Source organism: Trachypithecus francoisi, unplaced genomic scaffold, assembly GCF_009764315.1.
Source record: "Trachypithecus francoisi isolate TF-2019V2 unplaced genomic scaffold, Tfra_2.0 Lachesis_group12, whole genome shotgun sequence".
Lineage (NCBI taxonomy): Eukaryota > Metazoa > Chordata > Mammalia > Primates > Cercopithecidae > Trachypithecus > Trachypithecus francoisi.
Genome location: NW_022681457.1, coordinates 99,368,842 through 99,395,721, shown reverse-complemented (window position 1 = coordinate 99,395,721; position 26,880 = coordinate 99,368,842). Strand labels below are relative to the sequence as shown.

Genomic DNA, 26,880 nt, shown 5'->3' with positions numbered 1-26,880 from the left:
GGAGCTCGCGCCGGGAGGGGAGGAGCGCGCAGCCCGCGCGCTGCAGGGCCGGGCGGAAAGTTTTTCCTGACGGAGTTTTGGAGGCGGCAGCGGCGGCGGCGGCGGCGGCCGGAGCGGGCCATGGACGCACTCAAGTCCGCTGGGCGGGCACTGATCCGGAGCCCCAGCCTGGCCAAGCAGAGCTGGGGGGGCGGCGGCCGGCACCGCAGTGAGTGTGCGCGCGTCAGCCCGGCCGGGCCGGGGTCGGCGCGCCGGGCCTCCGCCGGCGTCCGGAGTGCGGCCAAGTTGGGCAGAGGCGGGGCCTGACCGGCGCTCAGGTCCCGGCGTGGCCCTTTCCCGGCCCTACGGGGCAGGGGTTCGGCCGGGGTCAAGTTGCGCATCTACTCCCCGGCCGCTCGGTGCCGCTGCGAGGAGGGGCAGCCCGAGCTCGAGGTCCCCAGGTGCAGCCGGCATGGGGTGGGGTGCAGGTTGGGAGAAGAGGCCCCCGCCACCCTCGGCACCTCCCGCCCTGCTGTCCTGGCCAGCCAGGGGGAGGCAGGCGCTCGTCGTCGGTGCCTGGGGGAGGAGGCAAGGGCGCAGGAGCTTGGGAAGACGCCCCTGTCCCGCACCCCTGCGCCCCAGCCAGCGGCTGCGGCGGCCAGGAGCCCACTGGCCCGTTCTCCCGCCCCCTGTCCGACCCACCGGGCCAACTTTTGACTCCGGGTGTCCAGACACCCACCCAGGTGTGAGCCCGGGGTCGCAGGTACGTACTTGAAATTGGGAGAGAGGCCCCGCCTGGGGTGCCTCGGCAGAGCCCCACATCAGGCGATCTAGACTCCTGCGCCCTTCCTCTAGTCGGGTCCGGGTGACGAGCCTGCGTCCCAACTATTTTTGAAACCTGTTTTCTCTCGCACCTTTCCCCTCGAGCTTCTAAAGTCCCTTGGGCGTCCAGGCAAACGGCAGACTCGCTGTCACCTCTCCCTGGAGCGTCTGGGAGGCTGGGAGGGGCCTCCCCCGGCTCCTTTCTCTCCCTGTCTCTGGTTACGCTCAAGGAACTTGTCACCTGGCACCTTCCCCTGAAGCCAGAAGACCCAGCCCAGCGCCAGGTCGCAGGTCTCGTTGTTTGGGAGGGAGAAGAGAGTGGCTTGCCTGGGGTCACACAGACCTTCCTGCCGGTTTTGGAGCCAGAACCCAGGACTGCTGCACACTCCCACCTCCCTGCCACCCACTTCGGGCCACAGCCTCTCCCCTCATCAGGAAACAGCTGACAGTACAGTACCCCCTCACCCCATTCCCTCTTGGCCTTACAGGGCTCCACCAGGGGAGTCCAAGCTCCCTGGTCCTAGGAATGCCAGCGTGTCTGGGCCTAGAGGGCCCGCCTTGCTCCTCCTCTGGCCCCACTCTGTTGTTCAGCTGTGGCCGCCTCCCAGCTGAGACTGGCATTGGCATTGGGAATGTGGGGTGGTGCCTGCTGGTGGGGGGTGGCGTCAGAGACCCATTAGGGCTGGGCCAGTAGGCCAGGGGATGTACCGTTTATCACACTGATTGCCTCCCAAAATAGACCCTTTAAAAACTGGCAGGATTTGACCAGAACTTCTGAGAATGGCCATCTGTTCCAGCGGGAGAATCCTGCGGTTTTCTCCAGGAATGAGGGAGGGAGTGTGGCAGGGCAGCCCCCGGAGAAGTGGTTTTGAAGGAAGGGGGGCTGGCAAGGGAAGGGAGGCTAGAAGGAAACATCTCTGAATCTGGGGACGCAGAAGAGGTAGCCACTTTGGATGGTGGAAGAGAATTTCTATTGCCATCTTCAATCTTGGGCAAGTCACTTGTCCTTTCTGATCCTCAGTTTCCTCATCTGCAACATGGGGATAAAACCTCTTACCTGGCAGGAGTATCAAGGAGATTATTGGTAATAATGCTCCCTCCTAACTGGTGGCTTTCTTCTCCCCTGCTCCTCTTCCCCCTGCCTATCCTTGGGACGCCGCCAGCATGATTAGTACTGTGGTGAGATGGGTTTTGGGGGCCCAGAGCTCGTCTGCACCTTTGGAGGAAAGGAGAGGAGCACCTCTCCCCCTCCTCCAGGCCCCAGTAAGCCCAGAGTGCTGTCTTGGAGCCCCTGGACCTGAGGGAGGGCGGGCCGAGCCCCACCTGTCCCTCGTGATGAAGTCTCAATTTCCTCACCTGTAAATTGCAAATAACAGTAGTACCTGCCTCCAACTATTTGTGGGGATCAAATGAAATTGCGTTTGCCTGGCATAGAGGAAGAGTTTGGTAAATGGTAACTACTTTTTTTGTAACTGTTTTACAACGTGTTTTTGCTTCCATTCTCCCATTGACTCCTGTGAGGTGACAGAGCAGGCCCAATTTAGAGACAAAGGAACTGAGACTCTGAGCATTGGAGTCATTGGCCCCAGACACAGAGCGTCTAAGAGGCAGAGCTCCACATTCCTAGCGCAGGGGTCTTACCAGTGTGCTTGGTGGACTCTGCCATGGGAGGAGCTGGGAGCAGGCCCCACCCACCCCAGGTTGGGCTGGCAGCCTCTGACAGCAGTGGCCACAGGTTAGAGCAGGGGCGATGGGGTATGTGGGGGTGGGGGTGCTAGGGTCACCTTGCTCAGGGTTGTGACCCATCTGGGCCTTGGACCTGGTCCCTGCGGTTGAGTTTTGAGACCAAACTGAAGCCAGTGGAGTTAAAGTTAGACTCGAACCCTGCTCTCAGTTGTGACCTGTTCCTCCCCGTCAAGGTCCTCACTAGGATTAGCATGAGCATTGCTTATTTGTGTAGAAACAAGCCCAGAGAAGGGCAGCACCTTGCCTGAGGTCACACAGCAAAGCCAGTGCCCCAGGCTTCTTTCCACCCAGCCTCAAGCCTGCAGTGGATTCCTGGTTGTCCTGACCTTGAAAGAGGACTCTCCTCCTCTCCCACACATGGCTTTTCCCATCCCTTGGAGAGACATCAATATTTTATCTCAGTCCCTGGCCAGGCATTTTCCTTCCAGCTGCCTGGAAGAGGGGCTCACCTTGGCCCCTCGGCACCCTTTCTAGAGGTACTGGGATCACTCAGGCCCTCCTGTTCCTTTGTGGGTTGTGCTTACCCAAAGAGAAGAGGTGAAGAAATAGGAGGTGCAGGTTCCAGTAAAGCTAGTTCATGGTGGAAGGCAAGGGAGGGAGGATCTAATGACACTTATAATAAAATATGTTCCAAATGAATGTGGCCCAACACAAATTCATAAACTTTCTTAAAACTTTATGAGTTTTTGGCCAGGCGCGGTGGCTCATGCTTGTAATCCCAGCACTTTGGGAGGCCGAGGTGGGTGGATCACGAGGTCAGGAGGTCGAGACCACGTCTGGCTAACACGGTGAAACCCCGTCTCTACTAAAAATACAAAAAATTAGCCGGGCGAGGTGGTGGGCGCCTATAGTCCCAGCTGCTCGGGAGGCTGAGGCAGGAGAATGGCCTGAACCTGGGAGGCGGAGCTTGCAGTGAGCTGAGATCCTGCCACTGCACTCCAGCCTGAGCGACAGAGCGAGACTCCCTCTCAAAAAAAAAAAAAAAAAACTTTATGAGTTTTCTTGTGATTTTTTAAAGCTCATCAACTATCATTAGTATTAGTATATTTTATGTATGGCCCAAGACAGTTCTTCCAACGTGGCCCAGAGAAGCCAAAAGATTAGACACCTCTGGCTTACGGTCTCGTGCACCACAGCAAGGGTGTAGATCCGTGGTGTGGTTGTGGACGTTGGTAGCAGGACGAATAAAAATGAAGCAGGGTGAGGAAGTGATGGGACAGCCTTTTAAGATAGGATGGTGTCTTCATTTGGGTTCTTCTAGGGAGAAGCATTGGAGTGCAAGTCATTTATTTGGGAAGAGATGGCAGGAAATATTGTTAGGACAAGTGAGAAGGGAGGAGAGTCCACAAAGTGGACGTTATAAAGCAAATTACCGGCAGGGCGCGGTGTAATCCCAGCACTTTGGGAGGCTGAGGTGGGTGGATCACCTGAGGTCAGGAGTTCGAGACCAGCCTGACCAACATGATGAAACACCATCTCTACTTAAAATACAAAAATTAGCCAGGTGGGATGGTGCAGGCCTGTAATCCCAGCTACTTGAGAGGCTGAGGCAGGAGAATCACTTGAACTTGGGAGGCAGAAGTTGCAGTGAGCTGGGATCCCACCACTGCACTCCAGCCTGGGGGACACAGTGAGACTTTGTCTCAAATAATTAATAAATAAATAAATAAAGCAAATTACCACCAGGGACTCCTGGAGCTTAACCCCGCACTGGGAACTGCAGGAGGCAGTGTAAAACGTGCTCTTCAGAGGCGTTCCACTGGAGGGGCAGTTCCTGGCAGCCCAGTGGGGAGGACTCCTGGGGATGGGAGATCTTCATTCCCCAGTCTGCACCGGCCTCAGCATCTCCAGCCGGTAGAGTGGCAGGTGCTGGCAGTCAGCACAACATGGAAAGGGTATGCAGAGGGGATAAGGGCGGCCACTGACAGCACCAGGGAAGGTCCCTGTGAGAAGGTGACTCAGTACACACCGGTGAATACCAGGAGGGAGGAGTCTGGGAAGAGTGTTCCAGCCAGAGGGAACAGCAAGTGCAGGGAGTGGTGAACTGGAGCCTAAGACTCTGCTTCTCACGGGCCTGGGGGCTGTGTGAGGGGCATGTGGCTTGAAGGAGTCAGAGGTCACCCACTGCCCACTGAGGGTCAGATACTCTTTTTGAGCAGCCCTACAGGGCTCTGCCTGATCCCACCAAGGGGCTTGGGCTGCAGGAGGCAGGTGTGGACTGGAGTCCCAGTGCTGTCAATTGTGAGCCATGGTCACACTCCTCTGAGCTTCTCTATCTGTGAAATGGGAACACTGATCTATCCTGGACTCTTCTTTCAGTATGAGAATGGCCATGGACATGTTAAAGCTCTTTGCATTTGACCATTGGTAATGACAGTAGCTCACACTTGTGATACTTGGTATGTACCAGACAAGGTTCTAAGCTCACCTCAGGTGTGAACTCAATTCATCCTCAAGACAATCCCATGGATGGATACTCTTTTTTTTTTTTTTTTTCTTTTAAGAGGGAGTCTCCCTCTGTTGCCCAGGCTGGAGTGCAGCAGTGGGATCTTGGCTCAGTGCAACCTCCACTTCCTTGGTTCAAGAGATTCTCCTGCCTCAGCCTCCCAAGTAGCTGGGATTACAGGTGCCCGCCACCACGCGCAGCTGATTTTTTTGTATTTTTAGTAGAGACAGTGTTTCACCATGTTGGCCAGGCTGTTTTGAACTCCTGACCTCAAGTGATCCACCTGCTTCAGCTTCCCAAGTGCTAGGATTACATGTGAGCCACCACACCTGTCTGAGGTGGATACTCCTATTGTCCCTGTTATTTATTTATTTATTTGAGACAGGGTCTCACTCTGTTGCCCATGCTGGAATGCAGTGATGTGGTCATAGCTTACTGCAGCCTCGACCTCCTGGGCTCAAGGGATCCTCCTGGGTAGCTAGGACTACAGGTGCACACTGCCATGCCCAGCTAGTTATTTTTTGTAGAGACGAGGTGTTACCATGTTGTCCAAGTTGGTCTTGAACTCCAGCCTCAAGCAATCCTTCCTTCTTGGCCTCCTAGAGCACTGGAAGTACAGGCATGAGCCACTGTGCCTGTCTTGTCTCTGTTTCAAAGTTAGGACACTGAGGTGTGGGGAGGTTCAGTGACTACGGACTCCAGAGCCCATAGCATATTTTTCTCTTACTGTGTAAGTAGGTACTTAGGAAGTGGTAGCTGCTGCAATTTATCATTTTGAAACTTATTTTCTTTTGATAACAATCTCAACATCTTTGATTTCTGAAATTTTCCTAGTACTTTTCACATCCAGAAACTTCTGATGATGCTCCTGAGGGGCTGAACCCATTTGTCAGATAGAATTATAGAGAAGCAGCTACACTCCAGGTCAGGGCAGAGCTTGAGCCCTCTTCTGAGATGTTGTCACTCTGGCCTCTGAGGCCATCTCCCCACCAGGCTGAGGGGGACTGGAGGCCAGAGCCCCGGTCGGAGGGTCCCCTAGCCCCTGGGTTTGGCTGCAACTCTGATGTTGCAGACGCACCATCCAGGCTGGGTCTCTGGGAGCGGCAGAAGGGGAACAAGGGCATTCAGCCCAGCTCTGACTCCTGGGTGGTTGGGGGGACCTTAACGAGGAAAGAGCACGTGTTCACAGCTGTAATTTAGACCAGGCATATGGTCTGTCCCCAGCTAACTCCGGCAGGAGGTCATCTGTAAAATTGCAGCGTTAAAATAGCGCAGTCATTACCCACTACAGGGCCAAAAATAACTAGGACCGGAACAGGGCTGTGCACTCAGGCCTGTATTTGCCCGGGTCCTCCGGGAGCACCGGGAATAAGGCCTCCGGCTGTGGCTGGCAAGTGGGGCGGGTGTGGTCCTGAGCCCTACCAGTGAGCCTTCACTGAGAGCTCCCAGGTGCTGGTTTCTGTGGGGAGGATGTGGACATGAGGGGCCTTACGCTCTAGTGAAGAGATGAGTCACGTGCACAGACCACAGGAGGGAAGCAGCTTCCTAGAGAGAAAGGAGCATCTCAGTGGGGCCTGGGAACATGGGGGACAAGGGAGAAACAGGACCAGACTGGACGGCCACACTGGGCAGGCGTACACCTCCGTGCCAGGTCCGGGGGAAGCAGACATGAATGGCAGGTTCTTTAAAGGGAAGAGACGTGCGGGCAGTGCTTGGCAGTGGGTGGTGTGGCTGCGGGAGGAAGAAGAGATTTACGTTCAAGAAAGGCACCAGCAGCCCTCCCACAGGAGGGATGAGGCCCCATTGGAAGGTGTACTGAGCACCTACGATGAGCCTGCCTCTCTGCTAAATTCTATAAACTTACCCACGGGTCACAACAGCCCCCCCCCCAGGAGTCAGAGCTGTTGTTTCCCCCATTTTAAAATATGAGAAAACTGAGGCTCAGGGAAGGTAATGAACTCACTCAAGATGACTCAGACGTGAAGCATCGGAGCTGATATCTTAGGATTAAGGCCCTTGCTGTTAACCACAAGGCTACATTGCCTCAACGGAGGCTTCCTGGCAGAGGTTGGATGTGTGGGATTTGATCAAGTGAAGAAAGGGCATTTAGGATAGAGGGAGCTACTCGAGCAAAGGCACAGAAGTTAGACAGTAAATGTTACATTATTAGGAAGAAGCTCTGCATGGTTGGAGCCTTGGGGTAGGGAGCATGTAGGGATATTGTGGGAGAAGAGACGGGGAAACTTAAAATCTCCTCACAGTCACTGGGCATCGTGGGGATTGTCTATAGCGGGCTGGGTGGGGTCAGGAGGGGCCCTCTGACTTGCCCTGTGACCTTGCACAGGTCCCGTCCCTGTCTGGGCTTCAGTTGTATCATCTATCAAGTGAGGGGCTTGAGCTGAGGGCCTAAGGCTGATGAGTGGCAACCAGTCTGTAAGGACGTGGTTAGAGGAGAGGAAGGGTCAGTCCAGGAAAGGAGGAATGCAGAAAAATGCTGAACATTTCAGGGGTCAGGGAGGACTAGGGAATGTTTTGACAGCAAAGAGATCACCAGTGACCTTGGCAGGCTTTGGCTCTTTGGAATGGAGGGAGCGGAAGTGGCTTTGGAAAGGGGCCAGGAAAGGGCTGAACCAGAGGAAATGGGAGAATGGGGACATGAAAATGGGGGCTGGAGAGGGAGGGTGGAGAATGTTTGCCAGGGGTAGGAATGGATAATGAGATGTTCAAAACTTGATCAATCAGTATTGCCCGCCTGGGGCCTTGTGCTGAGAGACGGTCAGAGGGAAGTAGAGCTGCAATTGATTATCAGTGTCTGCCAAGGGCACGGGCCATAGGCACAGTAGCACTTCTCTCCATTGCTGTCCTTGCTTAGATGGGTCTCAGGTTGAAAGTGGTGGTCTGGATATCCTAGCCTGCAGACGGGAAACCTTAGGTATTAGGAACACCTAATTCCAGGTGAGAAGAAATGCCTCCACCTCCAAAAACCTGATCTTTTGCTAGAATTAAGGTAGTTTGCTGCGTGATAAGGTAGTGTGGTCTCATGGTCAGGAGCTTGGGCTTTAGAGTCAGTCTCAGTTTCCTGTCTGTAAAATGGGAATGAAAGAATGCCTGCTTGCAAGGTGGCTGTGAGTGTTAGAGGTGATGGTAATAGCTACAGCTTTATTATCGTTGTGTCTTTGTTATATGAAAGCGCCATTTTTCCGTGATGATGGTGCTGTTATTCTGAGCTTGAGAGTAGGGTCTGTGTCTGAGTTGCTTAGGGCCCCATCACTCAACCCAGGACTGGGGACACCTCAGGGACTTTCACATTCTTTTGGAGGATCAAATGGAATAGGCTTGTGCTTGATGGGACAGAGGATAAGGTCATGTTGGGCTTTGGGGTCATCTCAGTGGGGGCCCGGCCTCATGTTGGGGTGGAAGCCCGGGGATAAAGGCTAGCGCTGAAGGGGCAGTGGGCCTGGGGCCAGAGCTGGGGATGGGATGGGGTTGTCCTCATCATTTCTTCCTTGAGCGAGTATTGAGCACTAGCTGCATGCCAGGTTCTAGATGACAGTCAGTAAGTCCCTGCTCACCTGATCTCAAGGTAGGAGGGGAACTGGGCACATATGTAAGTTCCTGTATAACCCTCCGCAGCCCTGACACCTGTACCCTCTTTCAGATGAAGAAATGGCCTCAGAGAGAGACAGTGGCTTTCTCAAGGCAAATCCAGAGAAATGTGGGTGTACAAGGCCTCTTCTGGCTGTGGAGAGGGGGACCAGAGCCCCTGGAGGCCCAGAGCTCTAGGACAGGAGCTGAGAGGGGCAGCAGGGATCCAGACTGGGTAGGGGACCTGGTGATGCCACCTGGACCCAGACTTCTGCTCTTGACAGAGCCAGAACTCCAGAGCCAAGCAGAGCCTTGTAGTAGGGGCCCACATCCCTGCCGGAGCCTCAGCTGCCCTGGAACCAGCGATACCTAAACTTTCTTCCTGTGGCTTTTCTTTTTTTTTTTTTTTTTTTTTGAGACGGAGTCTCGCTCTGTCGCCCAGGCTGGAGTGCAGTGGCCAGATCTCAGCTCACTGCAAGCTCTGCCTCCCGGGTTCACGCCATTCTCCTGCCTCAGCCTCCCGAGTAGCTGGGACTACAGGCGCCCACCACCTCGCCCGGCTAATTTTTTTTGTATTTTTTAGTAGAGACGGGGTTTCACCATGTTAGCCAGGATGGTCTCGATCTCCTGACCTCGTGATCCGCCCGTCTCGGCCTCCCAAAGTGCTGGGATTACAGGCTTGAGCCACCGCACCCGGCCTCCTGTGGCTTTTCAATCGGAGCCAGTGAGGAAGGCCCCAGGCGGAGATAGGGAGGGCCCAGGACATCTCCCAGCCCCTCCCTGGGGGATGGTCTAGGGAAGCTGGCCCTGGCTACCTCTCGTGGCCCCTGGAAACTGATTCCTGGCTGGATCCTGCTCTGTCCTTAACAAGATTGTGTGTGAGGCTGAAGAGCAGTTTTCTTTCTCATCTGTAAAATGGTGCAATCATAACAAACACCTCCTACAAGCACAGCATCTGTGAGGGGATGGTAGAGGACAGGCAGGGGCTCTGGCAGGTGGAAGTGTGGGGTGTTCGTTCATCGTTGTTCATCTTCTGAGGAGCTGGGGATGATCAGAAACCACCAGTGTAGCCCGATTTTCCCCTCATGCCTATCTGCCTCCGCAAGGCCCTCACCCATGTGGTAGGGCACTCTTTCCACATGTCCCTCCTGGTCCGTTTGCCCACCAGTGAGGCAGGCTCATCCCCTTATTTCCTGACATTTGTGTGGTTGGTGCTTTTAGAGGACTCTCCTTGTGGACCCTGCTCTGTGCCGTTGCCACAGCCCAGAGAGGGGGTGCAGTGTTAGTCCCAAAGAGGAGAGAGGACTTCCCTAGGACCATCCAGGGAGTGGGAAACAGAGTGGGTCTCGAGCCTTCTCAAATTTGGGAAATCACCTTCTCCTCTCCCACCCAGCCTTACCCTACCCTGCTCTCCCTGGGCTACTGTCTCCTTCCCAGCCTCCCGCACGCCCGCCCCTGTTGGTCTCTACCGATGTGCACAGGGAGGAAAGCAGTGCAGGCTGGGGCCGTGGGAACCACTCAGGGTTGAAGTCTGACTCATTGTATGTGGCCTTCATCTCATGACTTTGCCTCCCTGAGCCTCAGTCTTCTAATCTGTAGAATCACTATCTCACAGGATTGCACTAAGGATTCAGTAAGAAATGCTATGATTTGCCCTCAACAAGTGGTGGCATTGAAGTAAAGAGGGCTCCGGGCTTGAAAATGGGGCTCGAAACTTGGCTCTTGCACTTCCTGGCTCTCTGGACTTGGTTATGTGATTGAGTCTCCATGACCTCCATGTCTTTGTCTGTCAATGGGTTTGATAAAAGTGTTGACCTCATAGGTTCTTGAGGAGGGTTAATGAGAACATTTTAGGTAAAGCTGCTTACATGGAGCCTTGATATGTGCCAGAAAGCTTTAGCCTTTTATTAAAAGTGACAGTAGGCCCGGCGCGGTGGCTCATGCCTGTAATCCCAGCACTTTGGGAGGCTGAGGCAGACAGATCACTTGAGGTCAGGAGTTCGAGACCAGCTACTCGGGAGGCAGAGGCAGGAGAATCGCTTGAACCTAGGGGCGGAGGTTGCAGTGAGCTGAGATCGCACCACAGCACTCCAGCCTGAGTGACAGTGAAACTCAGCCTCAAAAAAAAATGACAGTAGTGGTAGGGGAGACCCCCAGCCAACTTGCTGGGGTTTCCTAGGAAAGAAGGCTGGTGAGAGCCGTTGCTGGTGGTGGGCCCTGAGCCGCAGGGTCTGAGGGCCTTCTCTGTCCTACCCCAGAGCTGCCTGAGAACTGGACGGACACTCGGGAGACGCTGCTGGAGGGGATGCTGTTCAGCCTCAAATACCTGGGCATGACGCTGGTGGAGCAGCCCAAGGGCGAGGAGCTGTCGGCTGCCGCCATCAAGAGGATCGTGGCTACGGTGAGCACCCCAGTTGGGAAGGGTGGAGGGACCAGGGACCAAGGACCAGCTTCTTCCCAGGGTGCCCTTGTCCCAGCTTGTCACTCCAGTTGGGTGTGTCTGAGCCTGGCCCTGCCCTTGATTCTCCTTCCATCCAGCTTTTGGGCCTTCATAGAGGGAAGCACTGGACTTGCAAGGTCAGTGGCTTCCCTCCAGCCATTGTGACCTCTTCCAGCCTCCCCACCCCCGTCTCAGGCTCCCTGCCGATGCATTGGTGCTTCCCTCCAGCCATTATGACCTCTTCCAGCCTCCCCACCCCCGTCTCAGGCTCCCTACCAATGCATTGGTGACTTATCAGCGCCAGGAAGGGTGGGGAGGTTGCTTTCCCTTGACTAGCTGCCCAATGGCTTGAGAGATAGCATAGCACATCCGAGAGCACATTGCGCCCCCCTAGCTTTGAGCAAGAGTGGGCCTTTTAAATCCACTTCCCTTGGTGGCCTCGGACCCCTCAGCTCAGTGGATGGAGCAGAGTCCCCAAGAGTCATCCTGCTGGGTTGTGCTGGCTCATTCAGTGCCGAGTCTGTGTGCCCTCCTAGCTGTGTGTCCTTGGGCAAGTCCCTTAGCCTCTCTGAGTCCATCTCCTTCTGGGGAGAGGGAGGATGACTCAAGGTCCACGGTGCCTGACAGATAGCTGGTGCTCAGCAGATGCTGCTCCTGTTTCTGTTACAAGAGGGTGCTGGCTGAGTGGTCTTCCCCATGCCGCTGCCAGTCGCCTGAGCTGAGATGGACCCCACGTCTGGGTCCTCGGGACAATGCAGTGTAGGCCATGAGCGTGGGTCTCAAGTGAGGCTGGCAGACTCCTCTGACTCCTGTCTGCCTCAAGGCTAAGGCCAGTGGGAAGAAGCTGCAGAAGGTGACTCTGAAGGTGTCTCCACGGGGAATTATCCTGACAGACAACCTCACCAACCAGCTCATTGAGAACGTGTCCATATACAGGTACGCTCAGCATGGGGTTGGCCCATCCACTCTGCCACTTGGGGCAGTGGGTGGAGTGTCCCATCTGAATCCAGGCTCTACCACTTCCTACCTGGGTGACACTGGAGCCTCAGTTTCCACATCTGTAAAATGGGGTTCGGAACAGATCCTGCTGCACAGCGCTGTTAGGAAACGCCGAGTGCATGGCACCTGGCTCACGATGAGCACTTGGTTAAGGGGCAGCTGCTGCTGTCATCATCACCAGTTACAGAAGACAGCTGAGCCCGCCTGTGCCCAGCCCCTAGTCCCCACCGGCATGCCACTGAGCCGGGCTTGGAGCAGAGAACTGCAGAGTCACTGCCTTTTCCTCCTTCTGTGAATGCAGCGGCTCAGCTCTGGGTATCTGGCCAGGCATTCCAGGGAGGCCTCAGCCAAGATCTGAGGTCAGAGTATGGATGGTCTCTCTAGTGGGTCCTCTGGTCAGCCCTTAGAGCCTCAGGCTATCCCCACCTCTCTCAGCTGGTCAGTTGTAGTTTTTCAGAACTGGAAGGGATAGCTCAGGTCCATTTTATAGATGGAGAATCTGAGGCCCGGAGAGGGGATTGCCTACGGCTGCATGGTGAGGTAGTAGCTGAACTGGAACTAGGATACCCAGGCCAGAGCCCTGTCCAGCAGGCTCCCATCTGCCAGGCATCCCTCCACCCTCTTGCTTTGTCTCCAAGCAGATGGCTCAGCCCTTTGGTGCACAGGCCAGTAGTAGGGTGGATAGATGTGTGTTTTGGGGGCCCGGGTGATGTCTTCCTCTCACTGGCCTGATCATACCTGCCTGCCTTCAGTCAACAGTTTAAGATACCTGTTTTGCCAACATCTGTGCCAGATGAGGACTCCAATCCTGCTCATGCCCTCAAGGAGCTTCCACTCTAATTGGGAATAGTTGGGAGGAAACGGGAGATAGAGCATAGTGTTTTCCAAGAAGGCAAGGAGAGGGTCTGCCCAGGGAAATCCAGGAAGGCCTCCCAGGGGAGGTGGCACCTTGCTGAGGCTTGAGGAATAACAGGATCTAGTTTATTGATACCAAGGACCCAGTAACATTTAGGGCAGGAAGCTGGATCCCCTGGGATGGAGAATAGGTGGGAAGGGCCCTGGCACCTTCTCTCTCTGCCCACCTGTGGTGTTGATGCCTGTGATTGAAGCTGGGGCCACATGGTTGAGGGATGGGTCTGTGGCACTGTGGTCCCACCTCTGGGTTGAGGGGTGAGTCTGTGGCACTCCTGTCCCACCTCTGGGCTGCCGGCCCCTCCCCGACTGAGACTCTGAGGCTGACTGGAGGCAACGAGCTGGGACCAGACACGTGAGGGAGGGTGGGAGCCCAAGGGCTCGGGTGGCCCCAAGGTTACGGGTGGCGACTGGGGGCAGAGAGGGTGCTCCATGCAGAGGGAGTTGCTGTGTGTCTCCTCTCAGGCCCACTGGGACTCCTTGTTGGGTCCTTGTCACACACACACCCCACCCCTACTCTCAACTCTTCCACCCCTGGCCACAGCTCCAGAACATGCAAATGGTCCCAGTCACCCTGAGAGAGACGGACTTGAATCTCACTAGACCTCTGGGCAGGGGCATGGGTCGGCGGGCAGGTGGGATGGGGAGGCCAGGTGAAGGGCATCGGTGAGCAGGGGAGTGTCCTGCTTTCTGCTTCCCCTTCCAGCCAGTTGGCACATAGCCTTAAGAGGCAGCATGGCAGTCATGGCCTCTGGAGTCCTACAAGTGAGTTCAGGTCTGGGCTCAGGTCTTTAGCCTCAGTTTATTTCATCTGAAAAACGTGGATAGTGACAGAACTCATCTCAGAGGGTAGCTTTGAGAATTACATGAGGCGAGATCTACAAAGCTCTTGGCACATTGCCTGGTATGTGGTAAGGGTTCAGCTATTACTGTTTTGGGGTGTGGCTCAGTGTGGGATGGGAGGAAGAGGGGGAAGTGCCCTGCTTCCAGTCTTTACCCCATTCCTTCCTTCTTGCCTGGCCTCGGCCCCTCCTGCACAGATGGCCTAGGTACCCAGTCTGGAGGCCAAGGCTGGATTCTCAGAGTCTGCCCTGGTGGAATGGGAGTAGCAGGTTCTCTGCAACTCAGGGGAGCTGCCCTGCAGGGCATCCCACATGTGCTCAGGCCCCCATGCCAGGTCTGGTGATACTTCCTCCTTGCCTTTCAGGATCTCCTATTGCACGGCAGATAAGATGCATGACAAGGTGTTTGCATACATCGCACAGAGCCAGCACAACCAGAGCCTCGAGTGCCACGCCTTCCTCTGCACCAAGCGGAAGATGGTCAGCGGGGAGGGCTGGGGCTAGGGCAGGCTCCAGCGGCCTTGGCAGCCCTGCTGTGGGTGGGGGGGCTGTCTGGTGTGGGAGGCAGGACCCAAAGGTGACCATTACTTAAGAAGAGGGTGAAATCCCTGGGAACCCCAAGTGGGTGCTGAGAGCTAAGTGGTACAGTGGTGAGGTGGGCAGTGGCTAGCCCGTGTCCCCAGTGTTTGTCTGGGCCCCTTTCTCTCTGTAACGTGATTTGTTGGGTTGAGGTTGTTTTGGATCTCCTGTCTTTAATATGGTCTAGGGGTGCAGGGCCTTGTAGGGATTGGTCCTCGGAGATGGGAGATCGGGGGGCCTGGGGTGGAAAGCAAAGGCGAGAGCCGTCAGAGAACTGGGCTTGCTGTGACCGGAGTGAGGAGGGCAATGGCCATTTCTTGGTGCCTTCTGCATGTCCATTCCAGCTGTGACCGGAGTGTGGAGGGCGGTGACCATCTCTCGGCGCCTCCTGTGTGTGCATTCCAGTGCTAGGCTTCCAGGTCTTTACTCGTTTAATCCTCACAGCTCTGCAAGGTGGGAACTGTTACTCTCTCCATTTTTTTTTCTTCATTTTTAAAATTTTTAATGAGGAAACAGACTCCCAGAGGCCAGCTGTCTTGCTGAGGGTAACACAACCAGTCAGGGTTAGAGTGGGGTTTTAAACCCACATTTCTTCCCCTCCCTGCGTGACTGGGAAATTCAGAGTTCCTTGTCTCGTTTCCAGGACACCCCTGACCACATCTTAGCCAGGATGAGTGGGAACCTTGGTGGTCACTGGGGATTCGTCCTGAATTTGGGGGCAAGGAGTGGAGTGGGTCAACCTTTGGCATTGCAGCTTTTGTTTCTGAGACCCCCAGGATCTGAGCATCCTCCCTATAAGGTGCTTCCTGACATCCGTTGATGGAGCATTGACACCTGTTGACCTCTGTTGACAGCTCAGAGCCCCAGTCCCCATGCCCTGTAGCCCTTGGAACCTATAGGAGACAAGATCCCCTTCCCTCCGCTGTCATCAAAGGACATGTCAGGTCCATCACAGTCTTTGTCGTCCCCAGGCTTCCTGCTGCCCATCAGGGCACACTTCAGATATTGTGTAAGTTGTAACAAATCATCACAAACTTAGTGGCTTAAAACAACAAAAATTTATTCTCTTATGGAGAAGAAAAATGTATTCTGTGACAGAGGTAGATCAGGAGTCTAAACTAGGTTGGCAGGGTTGTGTTTTTTTTCTGGAGGTTCTAGGGAAGAATCCATTTCCTTACCTTTTCTACCTCCCAGAGACTGACCAACTGCACTTCCAGGTTCATGGGCCTGTCCTCATCCTCCGAGCCAGCAATGTAGCATCTTCCAGTCTCCTGATTTCATCGTTACATTGCTGCTTTTAGCTCTGACATTCCTACCTCTCTCAACACTCCTTGTGATTACGTTTGGACACACTGAGTAATCTGGGTTAATCTCCATCGCCAGATCCTTAACCCACATCTGCAAAGCCCGTTTGCTGTGTAAGGCAGCATTCACAGGTCTCAGGGATTAGGATGTGGACATCTTGGGGGCAGACACACAATTCAGCCCACCACAGGTGTCATGGAAGAGGCACTGTAGGAGGAGACAGTCTAGCCGTCTGATCCTGGCTGATTTGCTGTGTTACCTTGGAGAAGATCCTGCCCTTCTCTGGGCCGCTTGCCTGTCAGCAGAATGAGAAGGTTGCCTCAGTGACCTCCAGGGTTGTTCTGAAAGGCCCCAGGTTCTTTTGAACACCTCGTTTCTTTCCTGCAGACTCAGTGTCGCTGGCCATTTGCCTCGTGAGGTCCCAGGGCTCCAAGTTGCTGTGGCATCTCCTGTGAGTTCCCACAGATGTGACTCGTGGCTTTGTCTTTTAGGAGCCCACGCAGACTTAAAAATACAGCTCCTTATGTCCCCATTGTTCATCTCTTCCTCCCTGCTGACCAGGGCAGGCCTTGGGCACGACAGCTGGCCTTGGGTGGGAGGGGCCTTCGACAGTGCAGAGGCTTCCTCTGGGATGAGGGGTCTAGGAGTAAGAGAGGTGCAGGCCCAGCTCTTACAAGGGAGACCTGGCCTGTGGTCAGAGGACTTCACGCAGACTTGAGTGAAATCAGCCTACCCTCAGGCCATGGGGTCAGTTACCCAGGAAAACAGAGCCAGGCCACTGCTCAGCCACTGACTGCAGGGCCCTGACCAGGCAGCAGGAAGGGCCCCTGCCAGACACCCAAATTCTTCATCTTTCTTAGTGTGTTCTTCTCTGGGGTTGGGTTGATGGCTGGAGTGGCTTATCTATCTCCCTACCCTTTGCTACGTGGCCTCCCTGCTTCAGGGGCCCTGCGGAGCCCTCTCCAAGGCAGCCCAGCCCAGCATGGTGTACATACATCACCTGCTGCCTCACGGTCTTAGCCCAGCCCGGGCTGACAGTGTGTTGATGACCTCGTCATGTTGGAAATCCTAGATTCTTGAGCTAAGTGGAAGTGTTCTTGGGGGAGGCAGGAGATGGAATGGCTGTGTCAGCCTCCGCACCTGCTGGCAGCTCCGCCACAGATGTTTGGCACCGTCTGTCCTGGTCTGAGCCATGGAGAAAACATCCAAGGCGGTAGAGAACAGCCCAGCTTCAGTATCTGGAACCCAGGGGGGCTTAGTTCTGGGGTGGAAGTTAGTAAATCTCACGGGAGGGTCAGTGAGACTTCCCTGAGACAGACACCTCGAATGGAGCTTTGAAGGCTGAGGAGCCAGGAGGAGTTTGCCAGGCCAAAAGAAGGGGGTGGGGTGGTGGGTGGCGAGCGCACAGCAGCACGGGATTAACACACATGCAAGCACAGAGGGGCAAAGTGAAATGGTTCCCCTGGGGTGGGTGGTGAGGCGACTTCCGTTTGCAGCAGGCCTTGAATCGGAATGTTGAGGGACTTGAATCGGAATGTTGACAAAACCGCACTCATTGTGGCTGGGGGCCTCCACATCCCTACTCTTCCTGGCTGGGCTGCCTGAATGAGTTCATGACCCACCCATTCAGGTTGGGGGAGAGGGGCTCCTTTCTACATCACCCACCAGTCAGTTGAACTCTGGGGCAGCACAGCTACCGCAGCTCTCCCCTCCCTGGTGCTGCTGGGCACAGCCACCGCAGCTCTCCCCTCCCTGGTGCTGCTGGGCACAGCCAGCATTGGGTTCCTCCAAGGACTCCCTTCCATCTGCCCAACTGGGAGGCCTCTGGGCTCCGAAGTGAAGGCATCATGCAGCTGCTGGGCCTGGGCTGATGGTAAGCAAAGTGCTACCCCCATTTCCACCTGGGGGGCACATGGCTGTCTTGGTCTGAGTTTCTGGCCCCTGTTGAGCCATGAGCAGCCTGGTTCCTGGGAACAAGGAATGTGAAAAACTGGGCAAGGTTAATAAGGCAGACCTGCAGGCCAGAGGCAGTCAGGAGGGGCGGGCATCCCGCCTGGGCAGGCCCAAGCAGTCTCTCACCTAATGCTGGTCCTCGGATTCCTGCAGCCACCCCAGGAAGCAGGGCCTACCCCACTCCCAGTCCCTGCCCAGCCTGGGCTTGCAGCCACCTGCACACATCCACCTCTTGGGTTGTATTCGGTTTAACTTACAGCTTAGGACTTCAGGGCAAAAGGGTAGGAATGTATGCAAATGAACAAGCAGATTTATGCAAGCCCTTCCAAGGCACAGCCCTTCCAATTCTGGCTTTTCTGTTCTTCAATTCCAAGGGCTAAGTCCACAGGTAATTAGGGAGGGCTTCTTGGAAGAAGTAAGCCTCACAGTTCATTGAATTTAGGGAAGCCCAAAGGGGAAGGAAAAGACATGGAGGTGAACAGCTTTGCAGTCTAAGCTTGTGTCTCCAGATTTCCAGCAGGCTTAAATAATGGGGTTTTCATATCCCTGCCACATTGGGTGACCATCCCTTGCTTGGGTGTTTAGTGATCTGACTTGGGCTGGTAATTAGCCCATATTTTTAGTTCATGGACAATTCTCAATGGTAACTGGGTCTATTAAACTTGATTCAGATATGACAGCTTAAATTGTAAACAGCTGCGAAGAGTTTCATACTTAATTACCATATTTAAGTTTTGCCATAAAGTGCCTGTACTTCCAGCAAAAATGTAAATGTTGGAGACATTCAAATGAGGTTTTATACTTTGTGAAGTTTAATTGGCACGGATCCGTCAGTTTGTTTAGGAATTTTAAATATTTTTTTAAAGGAGTTTTTTTTTTTTTTTTTTTTTGAGACGGAGTCTTGCTCTGTCGCCCAGGCTGGAGTGCAGTGGCCGGATCTCAGCTTACTGCAAGCTCTGCCTCCCGGGTTCCCGCCATTCTCCTGCCTCAGCCTCCCGAGTAGCTGGGACTATAGGCGCCCGCCACCTCGCCCGGCTAGTTTTTGTATTTTTTTTTTAGTAGAGACGGGGTTTCACCGTGTTAGCCAGGATGGTCTCGATCTCCTGACCTCGTGATTCGCCCGTCTCGGCCTCCCACAGTGCTGGGATTACAGGCTTGAGCCACCGTGCCCGGCCTTAAAGGAGTTTTAAAGGCAGTGGCTACAGGTCCGTCTCTCAATTAAATTGAGTTGTCTGGGGGTGGGGAGGGCCAGGGAGTGGGGCTGAAGCTGGTAAGGCCTGAACTTGTTGTGAACTTGAAAGAGGCTGGTGCTTTCTTCTCTCAGCCAGGGCTTCAGAGGGAAGCTAGATGTTTCCGGCTGTAGCTGCGAACTCTGGGACTTCCACTCCCAGAAGCTGAGTTGATTAACCCTGGACTGGAATGGCTGAGAGAGGAAGGTGTTGAGATGAATATGGGCTGGGGATAGGTCCTGGCTGGAATGAGGCCTGCCCCTCAGATGAATGTAATTCACCCAGCATTGTTGCCACCTCTGGGAGGCTTTGGCCCGCTCCAGAGGGCGGGGGTGTTCAGACTGATTCTTGCTTTTGGGGTGCACACAGCTGGGGGAAACACAGGCAGGGGAGCCAGTGACACTTTCACATGCATGGTGCCAGAGGGAGGTGGGTGGGGCTAGAGGAGTCTGGGGCTGGTGATAGGAGAGAGGTGGTGACAGATATCTGAGTTGGGTTTGGAGGGGTGTGGGGGGAGTTCCCCCGGGGTGAAGGGCCGAGGTGTGGCCCTTCCTTACAGGTGGGTTGTAGCACTGACCGGTTTTGGTCCCCGGGCCTTCATTGACATCTTGTTCCTATCAGGAAATTGACAAGCCTTCTACTCTCTTTGTGGGATCCAGTTATAAACCCTGGCATAGTCCCAACCGGAACCTAACTTTCACCTCTCTGGCTGTGGCTCATTTGGGGCAATGGCTGGGCCCTTCCAATTCTGGCTTTTCTGTTCTCTAATTCCAAGGGCTAAGTTAAGTCCACAGGTAATTAGGAAGGGCTTCTTGGAGGAAGTAAGCCTCACAGTTCTTTGAATTTAGGGAAGCCCAAAGGGGAAGGAAAAGACATGGAGATGAACAGCCTTTGCAGGCAGGGCCCTAGAGTGAGGGTGAGAACTTTGGTGGGACCAGAGATGGTAAAGATGAAGCCCCTACTGCCTCTGCGAGGCTGTGGCCTTATGACACGCCAGGCAGCTTTGGAGACCTGGGAAGGGCCAGGACCCTGCTCTGCCCAGGAGGCATTCCAGAGCCTGGGATGGAGCTGCAGAAGCTGCAGGGAGGGAGCCAGGGGGCCTGGCCTGGAGTCCCCAGCCCTCCAGTGCAGACTTGCTCTGCCCTGGCTGACACTGCACCCCTCCCCATCCCCACTTCCTGTTTTCAGGCACAAGCTGTTACCCTCACCGTAGCCCAGGCCTTCAAAGTCGCCTTTGAGTTTTGGCAGGTGTCCAAGGAAGGTGAGACTTTGCACCTACATTGTGGGTGTGGTGGGAGGTGAAGGCCCTGGCGTCAGACCTGGACCGACTTCCTGCTTCATCACCCACCCGGCTTGTGACTGTGAGCCGGTCCCTTCACCCCTCAGAGTCTCGGTTTTCCCATTTGAAAAATGGGAACAGCTGTCTCCCTCCCTAAGGGTGCTTGTGAGTATTAACTGACATCCGAAAGGTTTCTTTCCTCCCGGCTGGAAACCTGAAACTGTCCCCTGAGATTGGCCACGGCTAATCACCCCGCCCGGTGATTGCTGGGGACGGAGTGCTGGGGTCTGAGGCTCCAACATGTTGTGCCTTGGTCCTGCAGAGAAAGAGAAGAGGGACAAAGCCAGCCAAGAGGGAGGGGATGTCCTGGGGGTCCGCCGAGACTGCACCCCCGCCTTGAAGAGCTGTGAGTCCTGACAGGGAAGCGGGGTTCGGCCGTGGGGTGTTGGGGTTGTGCTTCACCAGGGGGTCCCGCTCCTGCCTGGGCTGGGACAGCCTCTTGGTGTTTCACTTTTGTTTTGTTAGAGAAATAATACATGTTCATTACAGATCAATTAGAAAATGTAGATAAGGGGAAGAAATAACTCATTTTAGTACATTTTCTTCTAGAGATATATCCCTATGCAAATATATAAATATATGTCTACCTTTGTATATACTTAACATATTGTTGTGTGGTCGCTTAAGAAAACTTAACTATTGTGATTACAAAAGTTTCAGTCTAAGCCATTAGTCAGGTTCTCACTCTGTGGGCAGCTGTGCACCTGGCGTGGGGAGGTGTCAGGGCCGGGCTCTGCTAGGAGGCCTGGGCAAGGCCACATCAGAGGGGAGGGTCAGGGCCAGGACAGCCCAGGAGGGGGCCAGGAAGGAAGAGGCTGATCTCCCACTGACAGCCTGACCGGATCCCTCACAGTGGTCGCCACTGGGAACCTGCTGGACTTAGAGGAGACGGCTAAGGCCCCGCTGTCCACAGTCAGCGCCAACACCACCAACGTGGACGAGGTGCCGCGGCCACAAGCCTTGAGTGGCAGCAGTGTTGTCTGGGTGAGTGGTTGTGTGGCCAGCAGATCGGTGATCCTCAGCCTAACCTCTGGGCGAGCCTTGGGCTGCTCCAGGGACCAGGCCCTGGGACCCGTGACTTGTGGGCCTCTGGGAGGACCAGACCCAGCCCGGTAGTGCCCAGGCCCAGGATAGGGAATAAACAATGTCCCTTTTGAACCTGAGGCTGCGTCCCCAACAGGCTTGGCTCCCAGCACAGCTGTCTCCTCACAATGCTTGGCCTCTTGGCCTGAGCATCCACGGCTCTGCCCACCACAAGACCAGCCAAAGGCGCCCTTGTTCTTGGCGTGGCAGAGCTCGCTCCTGACACCCCTCCCCCTCAGCTGCCTGAATGAGGACCCAGAGACTTGGGCAGTCACCAGCTTGGTCCCTGACTCCCTCAGGGACTCAGGCAAGCCCCCTGACCTCTCTGTCTCAGCTTTTTCATCTCAGTAAGGGTGATGACCTCTGCCAATAGAATCTCCCCGAGGAACCTGAAATTTTAATTTTTCATTTGGAAATAATTTCAGACTGTGTTACAAAAGTAGTACAAAGAATTCCTGTTCACCCTTCATCCAGATTCCCCAATTTTTGACATCCTGCATAACCACATTACAGTGGTCAGAATCAGGAAACACACACGATACCGTGCAGTTGTGTATAATCTGTAGAACTTACACATTTCTCCAGGTGCCCCTCCGGTGTCCTGTTTCTGGCCCAGGATCCATTGCAGAATCACATGTTAACTTGTCTCTTCAATTTTTAAAAATCTGGGTACTGGGAGTTCCCCAGGTGTCCCTTGAGCCTGTTCTCTGCCATTCAGGAACTACCCTTGCCACTTGCCCATCCTCACCAGCAGGCCATGGAGGGACCTCACCCATCGCTTTTCCACTGAGGCTATGGGACTCCTGGCATCAGTTATCCCTCATGAGCTTGGAATTTTGGCTTGGCTTTTGGAAATAAATGAAGGCAAGAAAACTTCCTTCCCTACCCTCTTCCTTTTGGAATTTGAAAGCCATAGAAGTCATCAGGTCCAGCGCCCTCCTCTTACGGAAGGACAAGCTGAGTTTCAAAGAGGAGGAGTGACTTGCCCAAGGTCTCATGGGCAGGTAGCAGTGGAGCAGGGTACTGAACCCACCTGGGTCTCCAGACACCCTACACCCTAGGACATGCCCTTTCTCCTCTCCCACGTCTCCAGCTTTGGGTCCTTGGGCTGAGATGCTGGCAATGCACCCAGGCAGGAGGCCTGCCTGAGCCCGTGCCTCCAGGCGCCCACCTTGAGCTTGTGTCCTGAGTCCCTGTAGCTTACCTAAGGCTGGGACAAGCTCCAGCTGTGAGCGTGGGCTCCCCCAAACAGAGTTCTTATCTCCTGCTTTGTTTTCCCCAAGGAGCTGGATGATGGCCTGGATGAAGCGTTTTCAAGGTAACGTGAGCTTCCTGTGCTGGAAACCTGTGGCGGGGTTGGCGTGTGTGGGCTGGCCCTGCCACCCTTTCCCCTGGGGATGTGATTAAGAACACGAGCCATGGCCGGGCACGGTGGCTCAAGCCTGTAATCCCAGCACTTTGGGAGGCCAAGAAGGGCGGATCACGAGGTCAGGAGATCGAGACCATCCTGGCTAACACGGTGAAACCCTGTCTCTACTGAAAAAAATACAAAAAATTAGCCGGGCGAGGTGGCGGGCACCTGTAGTCCCAGCTACTTGGGAGGCTGAGGCAGGAGAATGGCGTGAACCCGGGAGGTGGAGCTTGCAGTGAGCTGAGATCCGGCCACTGCACTCCAGCCTGGGTGACAGAGCGAGATTCCGTCTCAAAAAAAAAAAAAGAAAGAAAGAACACGAGCCACTCGGACCCCCTCCAGAGCAACAGACCCATCCCTCCACTCAAATGCTTCCAGGGGCAGGGAGCTGACTGTCTGGGGAGGGAACCCCTTCCAGCGTTGTCCAGAGCTGTTAGAAAGTTCTTACTGTTGAGTCAAAAACTATTCCTGGTGACTGCTCTGCCTCAGTCTGAGCTGAGCGAAACACACTGCAGCTCAAGTTGATTTCCTCCGCCTGGCGTGGCCTTCAAAAATGGGCTGTTTTTTTTATAGGCTTTGCTCTCCAGAGGTCTGCATTTATGAAAAAGGGAAGGGAGAAAGTGCTTAATGAAGCTGTGGAGCGTTCCACAGCGGGGAAGGTCAGGCACAGTGGGGAGGTGTTTTGGTAAAGCCTGAGGGTGGTGGCATGTCCCCATTTTCCCAGGGGCCATCCTTGTGGTCCCCTGCAGCTTGGGGACATGCCACTGAGAAGGCTGTGGCTGAGGAGAGGCCTGGGCAGGTCAGGGTTCCAAGCCCTGGGTCCCCGTCTGTCAGGCCTCCCTTTCTCCCTTGAGACCCTCAGCAGCTTCCTACAGCCCTCCCACATCAGGGGCTTTGTTTGGGGTTGGGGTCCGTGACTTTTGGTCCAGCGAGTGGGGACAGAGTCAGGGTCTTTGCCCTCCTGCTTCCTCCTTCCTCTTCCTTGCCTCCTCCTTGCCAGGGAGTGGTGGAAACCCCTTGGTCCAGCCTGGGGCGAGGGCGACACCTTCCCTGCCTCACTGGCTGACTAAACCCGCCCTCTGAAGAAAATCCTTTATTTGCTTTTCCACACTGTTTTGAGCATCGTGTGCCCTTTATTAACAATTTTGAAAATCAGCAAAGCGTTAAACAGAAAGTAACACCATCCCATAATCCCACAGCTCAGAGTTTTGGGCTTAATTCATGCTAATCCTATACATATACATTATTTTGCATTGATCAGCTCATCGTATTTGCATTTTGGGATCCTGATTTTTCACTTAACAGCGTTGTGTCAGAAGCATTGTTCCAGGCTGTTAAAAACTCCTCGTAAACACCCCTTCCATTGACTGCCTAACATTCTCCTAAGGGAAGCAGCTGTGATTTACTTGACTCTCCCCTATTCTTTTTTTTTTTTTTTTTTGAGACAGAGTCTCGCTCTGTTGCCCGGGGCTGGAGTGCAGTGGCCGGATCTCAGCTCACTGCAAGCTCCGCCTCCCGGGTTTACGCCATTCTCCTGCCTCAGCCTCCTGAGTAGCTGGGACTACAGGCGCCCGCCACCTCGCCCGGCTAGTTTTTTGTATTTTTTTAGTAGAGATGGGGTTTCACAGTGTTAGCCAGGATGGTCTCAATCTCCTGACCTCGTGATCCGCCCTTCTCGGCCTCCCAAAGTGCTGGGATTACAGGCTTGAGCCACCGCACCCGGCCAACTCTCCCCTGTTCTTTTGGACATGTAGGTTGTCTCCCTTTGTAAATTTATTTTTCGAACAGCACGGTGTTGACACAGTTATAGCCAAAGAATCTTCCGTGTTCCCTCCCACAGCTTGTTCCCCACCGCACCCCACCCCTGCCGCTCCCTTTACTAGCACTGCCCCTTCTCCTCTTTCCTGGGCATATCCTGACTGAGCTGGGGCACAGTGAGTGCTCTGGCCTCTCCCGGGGGTAGGTGCACTGCTGGCTGCCCCAGACTTTTCTGAGCTGTTTGACTTTCAAGGGAGGTGCTTTGATCCGAGGCTCCTCCACCTCCACTGTACTTGGGGCTTCCTTTTTGGGCCACCTGCCCTGCTGTTCCCCACTGGTGCCTCCTCGCATCTGACCCCGGGGCCCGCCGGCCCTCACCCAGGCCCTCGGCTCACACAGCTCTGCCTTCCAGGCTTGCCCAGTCTCGGACGAACCCTCAGGTCCTGGACACTGGCCTGACAGCCCAGGACATCCATTACGCCCAGTGCCTCTCGCCTGTCGACTGGGACAAGCCTGACAGCAGCGGCCCAGAGCAGGATGACCTCTTCAGCTTCTGAGGGCCCGGGGCCAGCCGGACACAAGCGACCCTGACGTCTGACGGACCAAAGCCACCTGCTGCGGGGGAGCCGGCTCCGGAACCCGCCCGCCACCTCTCCCAGCCCTCAGCACTGTCAGCCTGAAGATCAGAGCTGCAGCCTGTCAGGCAGGGGAGAGATTTTTTTTTAAAGCCCTGCTCTTTCTCTGAGAACCAAAAGATGCCTTGAATATTTATTCAGTGACTTCTGGCTTATGCTCGGAAGCCAGTCTGCGTCAGGCACGTCTCCTGCTGCATGACGTGTGCAGTGCTGCAGTCGGCTCCCGCTTGCTCTCCTGTAGCAAGCTCTGCCCTGGCTGTGGGTATCAGGACTGTGACCAAAGCATTTCTAGTCCCTTCTGTCTTGCTAAGGACCCAAATTTCCCTGGGGGCATCCTGCTTCCTGAAAGCCGTTGGATTTCAGTGATTTTTTCCCCTCACCCCCCAGCACAGGAGAGCACCCACAGCCTCAGAAGGGGAATGTGTCCTCCTGCTCTCCTTCCTCAGGGCCCAGCAGGTGGGGCTTGAGTCCTGGACCCCAGGCTCTTAGAGACTAAGGGGCAGCTCCTGACCAAAGACGATACAGCTTGGCACTTTAGAGCATTCACAGCAGGTGTGGCCCTGAAGGCTCCTCCATGGTGCTGCATTGAATCCCGCTTTCCTCCTGCCCTTCCTCCAGGAGAAGGGGCCCAAGGTCCCCGTGGATGGTCTCCACCTGTGCTTGGAACCAGTGTAACTGGCTGCTCCCAGTGACTGACTGCGGGGATCATCTCTGACCGCCCTCCGTCGGGTCCCTCCCTGCCTTCTCCCCTGCACGCAAGGCTGTGCTCCTCCTCTGCTTTCTGTGTGTCTCTTTGAGTGTCTCTGTGCCCCGCCTCCCCATACTTCCTGGGATGATGTGTGAAACCTGACACCTAGATTTATTTGGAAATATTCTATGACCACTTTACAGATGAAGAAACTGAGGCCTCAAGCATGGCGGGGTAGAGTGAAGAGTAGAACCCAGGTCTGATGCCAAAGCTGCTTTCTTCTCTGCCTCCTCCTCACACAACTCACACCTCCTTTGCTTCTAGCTTTGTTGTCCTCCCAGGAACCAAAAAACCCCAGCTATTTTCTGACCAAAATGTGTTTCATAACAAACCATCTGGTGCCTTTCCACACAGAACTGGCAGGAGCCCCGTGTCCTGCTAGCTGTCTCTCTTGTTGATTTCCGTGAAAATGCAGTGTTTGAAGTCTGCTCATCCCGAGGGTGAAACAAAATCCAACCCTGTCAGAATCATGCTGTTCTCTTTGCTGACACTGTGACCCTGGGTCGGGACATACCAGCAGCAGTCTGTCTTTAGAATCAATCTCTTTCCTTCCTCCCCTTTTGCCCCCGTGGGGCTCCCGGCATCCTGAAAGCCAGCAAAGCCTCCAGCATCTTTGCCATCCTGAGGTGCCTCCCAGTGGCCTGGCTTGTCTGAGCAAGTTTCATCAGCCCCAGGGAAAACACAGCCCTCCTTAGAACCTCCTTACCTGGAGTAACCGGACACCTTAGATGGAGGTGCCTGAGGGTGGGGTGGGATTTGTAGGGTCATTATCAGAACAAGAGGATAACTTTCTTGCCCCAGCTCTGTAGCCATCTTTTTGGCATCAGCCTCTGTATGTGTCATAAGGCGGCGTGGGCGAGGCCTGACACAGGCCAGCCTTGGCACAAGGGGGGCCAGGGGTTCTGAGAAGCGCTGCCCTATGAGAGCCACACTGGCCTTCGTCTCCATCTCTCGTTGACGGGCTGTCCGTGTGCCTCCTGTGTGTCTGCAGACAAGTCTTGCTGTGCTTTATTTGTGAAAGTTTAATGAGGAAAAAACAAATAATAAATGTTCTCATTTTGAAACGCAA

The 26,880-nt window shown here is 54.7% G+C and overlaps 1 protein-coding gene across 6 annotated transcripts; it reads left to right on the top strand.

The window, feature by feature from the left end:
• Positions 1-26,880, top strand: LDLRAP1 (low density lipoprotein receptor adaptor protein 1). 6 transcript variants are annotated; one of them, XR_004441026.1, is made up of 10 exons: positions 1-208; positions 10,837-10,979; positions 11,842-11,954; positions 14,137-14,251; positions 20,026-20,098; positions 20,439-20,522; positions 21,030-21,160; positions 22,014-22,123; positions 22,543-22,577; positions 24,841-26,880. XR_004441026.1 is itself a non-coding variant. In XM_033227733.1 (9 exons), exons 1-9 carry the CDS (start codon positions 121-123, stop codon positions 24,983-24,985), a joined length of 927 nt encoding a protein of 308 aa, XP_033083624.1. In that variant the 5' UTR covers positions 1-120; the 3' UTR covers positions 24,986-26,880. The 6 variants fall into 6 exon arrangements, 3 of the variants coding, with proteins under 3 accessions (XP_033083624.1, XP_033083625.1, XP_033083626.1); XR_004441024.1 differs by lacking the exons at positions 22,014-22,123; positions 24,841-26,880 and adding an exon at positions 22,983-24,094 and having other exon boundaries at positions 22,543-22,664; XR_004441025.1 differs by lacking the exons at positions 22,014-22,123; positions 24,841-26,880 and adding an exon at positions 22,998-24,094 and having other exon boundaries at positions 22,543-22,679.